Source organism: Salvia splendens, chromosome 11 (assembly GCF_004379255.2).
Source record: "Salvia splendens isolate huo1 chromosome 11, SspV2, whole genome shotgun sequence".
Classification (NCBI taxonomy): Eukaryota; Viridiplantae; Streptophyta; class Magnoliopsida; order Lamiales; family Lamiaceae; genus Salvia; species Salvia splendens.
Window position 1 is genome coordinate 28710185 of NC_056042.1, and position 4698 is coordinate 28714882.

The following is a 4698-nucleotide window of genomic DNA, read 5'->3' on the forward strand; positions in this document are numbered from 1 at the left end:
TCAAAACCATTTTGGGCAGAAGCAGCCTCCACAGCTGTTGTTTTAATCAACAAATGCCCCTCTGCTGCCATTGAAAATCAGACTCCGGATAGTAGATGGTATGGATCTTATGGAGACTATTCAAAATTAAGACCATTTGGGTGTAGAGCATATGCTCACATCAAACAAGGAAAGCTGGAACCAAGGGCTCTCAGATGTGTGATGATAGGCTATCAGGTTGGAGTTAAAGGTTACAGATTATGGTGCTGTGAGGAAGGGAATAAGAAGGTTGTCATCAGTAGGGATGTTATTTTCAGGGAATCTGAAATGCCTTTCTTCATGAAGCAAGTTCAGACTGTTGAGTTTGAGGTGGAGGGTCAGAGGGAATCCTCATCTGATGCTGTAAGAAGTCCACCAGATACTGTGAGAAATTCACAAGAAACCAGTGTTGGTGGATCCTCTGAACATGAAAGTAACATCAAGACTCCACAGAGACTGGTTGCAAGAGACAGAACCAGAAGAAGGATCAAGCTCCCTTCCAGATTTCAGGATTTTGATATGATGCACTATGCACTGGCCATAGCTGAGGAGATGGACTATCATGAGCCTTCAAATTACAAGGAAGCAATAAGGAGTCCGGAGAAGGATCAGTGGCTATTAGCCATGCAGGAGGAGATTGATAGCTTGTACAAAAATCACACATGGATTTTGGTGTTGAGGCCAACTGATCAGAAAACAGTTGGTTGTAAATGGATTTTTAAGAAGAAAATTGAGGCCTTCAACAACAATCAAATCAGATTTAAAGCCAGGTTGGTGGCCAAAGGCTTTACACAAAAGGAGGGAGTAGATTATAATGAAATATTCTCCCCTGTGGTAAAGCATAGCTCCATCAGGATTCTACTTGCCATTGTTGCTCAGAGAAATTGGGAATTGCAGCAACTCGATGTCAAAACAGCCTTTCTTCATGGAGAGCTCGAAGAAAAATTTACATGGAGCAGCCTCCTGGTTTCGTCCAACCAGGAAATGAAGGAAAGGTGTGTTTGCTGAAAAGAAGCTTGTATGGTCTAAAACAAAGTTCAAGACAGTGGTATCTCAGGTTCAATGAGTTCATGCATAAGATCGGTTTTGAGAAGTCTTTGTATGATCATTGTGTCTTCATCAAGAGAAGAGGTGGAGTTGCTGTGGCATATCTACTATTGTATGTAGATGATATGCTGATCTCTGCAGAGCATAAGGAAGAGGTGGAGTTAGTGAAAGGTGATCTGAAATCTGAATTTGATATGAAGGATCTTGGAGATGCAAAGAAGATCCTTGGAATGGAGATCATAAGGATAGAGACAAGAAAAGGATATGGCTAACTCAGAAAGATTACATCAGAATGTGATCAAGAAATTTCAGATGGATAAAAGCAAACCAGTGAGTGTGCCCTGAGCCAGCAGTTTAAGCTCAGTGTAAATCAGTGCCCTAAGATGATAGTCAGAGAAGAGAGATGGATAAAATCCCATATGCAAACATAGTGGGAAGCATCATGTACACCATGGTGTGTACAAGGCCAGACATCAGCCAAGCCATAAGTGTTGTGAGCAGATACATGGCAGATCCAGGTATGGAGCATTGGCATGCTTTAAAATGGATACTAAGGTATCTGAATGGTACTCAGGATTATGGCATACTGTTTGATGGAAGTAAGAATTTTGATGCACAGCCTCTATTGGGATATTGTGATCTGATTTTGCTACTAACATTGACACAAGGAAGTCCCAATCCGGCTATGTTTTCTGCATGTATGGAGCTGCTGTAAGTTGGAAGTCGAGTTTGCAATCTGTGGTGGCACTCTCAACAACTGAGGCAGAATATATTTCCATGGCTGAGGCCGTAAAGGAGAGCATGTGGCTGAAAGGAATCTGCTCGGATTTTGGAGTTGATCAAGGAGCTGTGACTGTATTAGGTATAGGACTCAAAATTTAGCTGCGTCGCCGGATTTTTACCTTAATTCCTAACAACCTCTGACCATGAGTGGATTGTTTTTGTTGGTGTGAATTTTCTCAAGAATTTTGGTGTGTGCAATTTATCGAGAATGCGCGCGAGCCGTCACTTGTACATTTGATGTCTTTGATTAAAAAGACTGGTAAAAGCTCATGCAGTAATCTAAATGTGGAGTATGTGAGAACGATATTGATAATTTACATTCACTCAAATATTTATTTATAAAATTATAAAAGCAATGCAGTGAATAGATAGGTCCCATCTTCTTGGCATACACAACACAAATCAAAGGTGAGTCATAACAACCTCCCAAACCTTATTGAGAGATTTAAAAGAAGACGATGATGAGTTGAAGGGCTCTAATATATGGAGGCAAGTATTTCCAACAGAGTAGCAGCAAACTGCATTTGAGTCTCTTCATCTATTGTCAAGAAGAGAGGAACATGGACAAACACTGATTTTATCCCATTTTGCTCTGCAAACCGCAACGAGTGGTAGTATACATAGTTGCAAACAAATCGACCAGCATCATCTGATGCTGTCACCTCATATCCCATCTTCGCCAATGATTTGTTAACTCCTTAACTGGAAGAGAGAAGTCTGCACCAAGAAACTCGCAACATTTACCCAACAATGCAATTCTAATTTCTCTATGATACATCCCTCTCTTGCTGTAAGCCAATCTTTCAAAACATGGACTTAAAAAAGAAAACTGGACAATAACTTATCTTTCAAAAACAACGATTTAGGACTTTTGTGTCGGATAAAAAAGTCAGCTTCAGAGATTTTTTTTCACCACAGACATATGTTGCACAACTGGACATCGATAAGAACCATTAGCAAAATTGTCACATACCTCACGAAATCGCGAGATCCACCATCTGCTGGAACAATGGGAACTCTCTGCAATTAACCAACAAAGATGCCAAGTTACAATATTAGAACTCCAACAAAGATGCCAACTTATATATTAGAATTCCAAAAGATAAAAACAAATATACAAAGTTTGGAAGTCAGTCTCAACCAACCTGGGGCTTCCATCCCATCTCATCAGCACAACGGAATGTAGCTTCATTGACAGCTTGTTGCTCTATAGCAAATCTTGTTGCTCCACTATTAACCCCAAAATGAACCTGAAAGCTAACTTTCCACATTATGAAATATCTCATGCATCAAAACAGAAAGCATCCAAGTAGATTCACAGATGCATCTATATCTTGGCACTTCTATCAATATCGAATTAATCAGAATATGTAACCATGATATTCATTGTGATTTTTAGACACTATACACTCCAATGCTTTTGAGTGCTCAACAATTGAACTGATTAATTAATAAAAACAGCATAGTCAAGAATTTTCGACAAGGATGAACATGCAATGACACACATACTCGCAAGATAAAATGACTATCACGCGTTAAATAAGGACATAATCAAATTTAGGAAGTTTGTGGCTCTATTTTGATGAATATTTCCTCATTGAATTAGCCACATTCCCAAGTTAACTATACAGGAAAGTAACCTAAGCAGCTCACCCAAATAACTCTGTTGGAATTCGGAACATTGGCATCCTTACTCAAAGAAGATTGCAAAGTTTGATATAAGGGAACGATAGCTCCTTGTCCTGCAGTTTCAAGAACTGTACAAGTGCCAAGGATCAACCCTTTTGGCAGACCCCTTTTGTTCATGTATGATTGCAGATTATTCACAATTGTCTCAGTAGGATTTTCTGCAACCCCATGAAATTTCTTAAATCCGGTCACGTGGACTGCTACTACAGGAGCAGGACCTTCAGACCCCATCTATCTTATCTATCAACACGCAATCTCAATGATGCAAAATATGTTAAAAGAATTCAGGTTAAACCTGAAACACAATGATCAACATGAGTAAAATCTCAAGCCAGCAAAAGGAGATGGTAAAAAAAAGCCCCATGCATCAGCACAACACTATCATAACTAATGCTATACAAATTTATGTAAATTGTTTAGGTCATGCATGTAAAGAAAAAGCATCTACAAAAACAATCAAGTAAAACTCGCAAATATATTCAAAGACCACAAGAGAAGAAAGTACAAGTAAAGCAATTCAAGAATTTTCTTCAGCCTAAAAATTACTCCACTCAAAATCTTATATCCTATGAGAATTCAAAACCAACAATATTACATGTACATGAAAGAATCTAACACTAAATTTGTGGCTGAAAAAGGAAATAAGAACTTTTACAGTTGACGATCACAATTGATCAAAACCCATGCCTGATTAATCTGAATTCCTAAACCTCTGTGATTAAAAGTTGACTCCACAAAAACAAGAAATCGCAAAACACACAATAGGATCAGTACTAAAACTAAAACCCTCTTGGAATTCCAATACAGATGATCAGGAAAAAAAACAATACCGACAGAGGGATCGGGAAAAGGGCACACGTAGAATTCAAGAAAGGAACAAACTTTGGGTAAAGATTGAGTTTTTTTCCTCTGGGCTAACCTGATTTATGAAATAAAGAAGGGATGACATCGGGCCTCAACCACTAGTCTTATCTGTACATCTTTATTTTTTATTTATTTTTTATTTTTTGGGGGATTTTGTGTAACTAATTGCACTTCATTTAATTAAATGAATGAAAAGATTCGACTTTTCCGGTGATGTTATTGTTGTCACTCTCTCCCTTCTCTCTTCTCAATCAGCATGAATTTTTGGGGGCTTAGACGTAAAAGGGTAAAGAAGGT

At 38.5% G+C, this 4698-nt stretch overlaps 1 protein-coding gene across 1 annotated transcript; it reads right to left on the reverse strand.

Moving 5' to 3' along the window:
* Positions 1-2167: 2167 nt before the first annotated feature.
* Positions 2168-3819, reverse strand: LOC121754736 (pyrrolidone-carboxylate peptidase-like). The gene is made up of 5 exons (XM_042150048.1): positions 3502-3819; positions 2994-3098; positions 2822-2868; positions 2593-2648; positions 2168-2545 (listed from the first exon to the last, which is right to left on the reverse strand). The coding sequence occupies exons 1-5, from the start codon at positions 3766-3768 to the stop codon at positions 2325-2327; spliced, it is 696 nt and encodes a 231-aa protein (XP_042005982.1). The 5' UTR covers positions 3769-3819; the 3' UTR covers positions 2168-2324.
* Between the last annotated feature and the right edge of the window lie 879 nt (positions 3820-4698).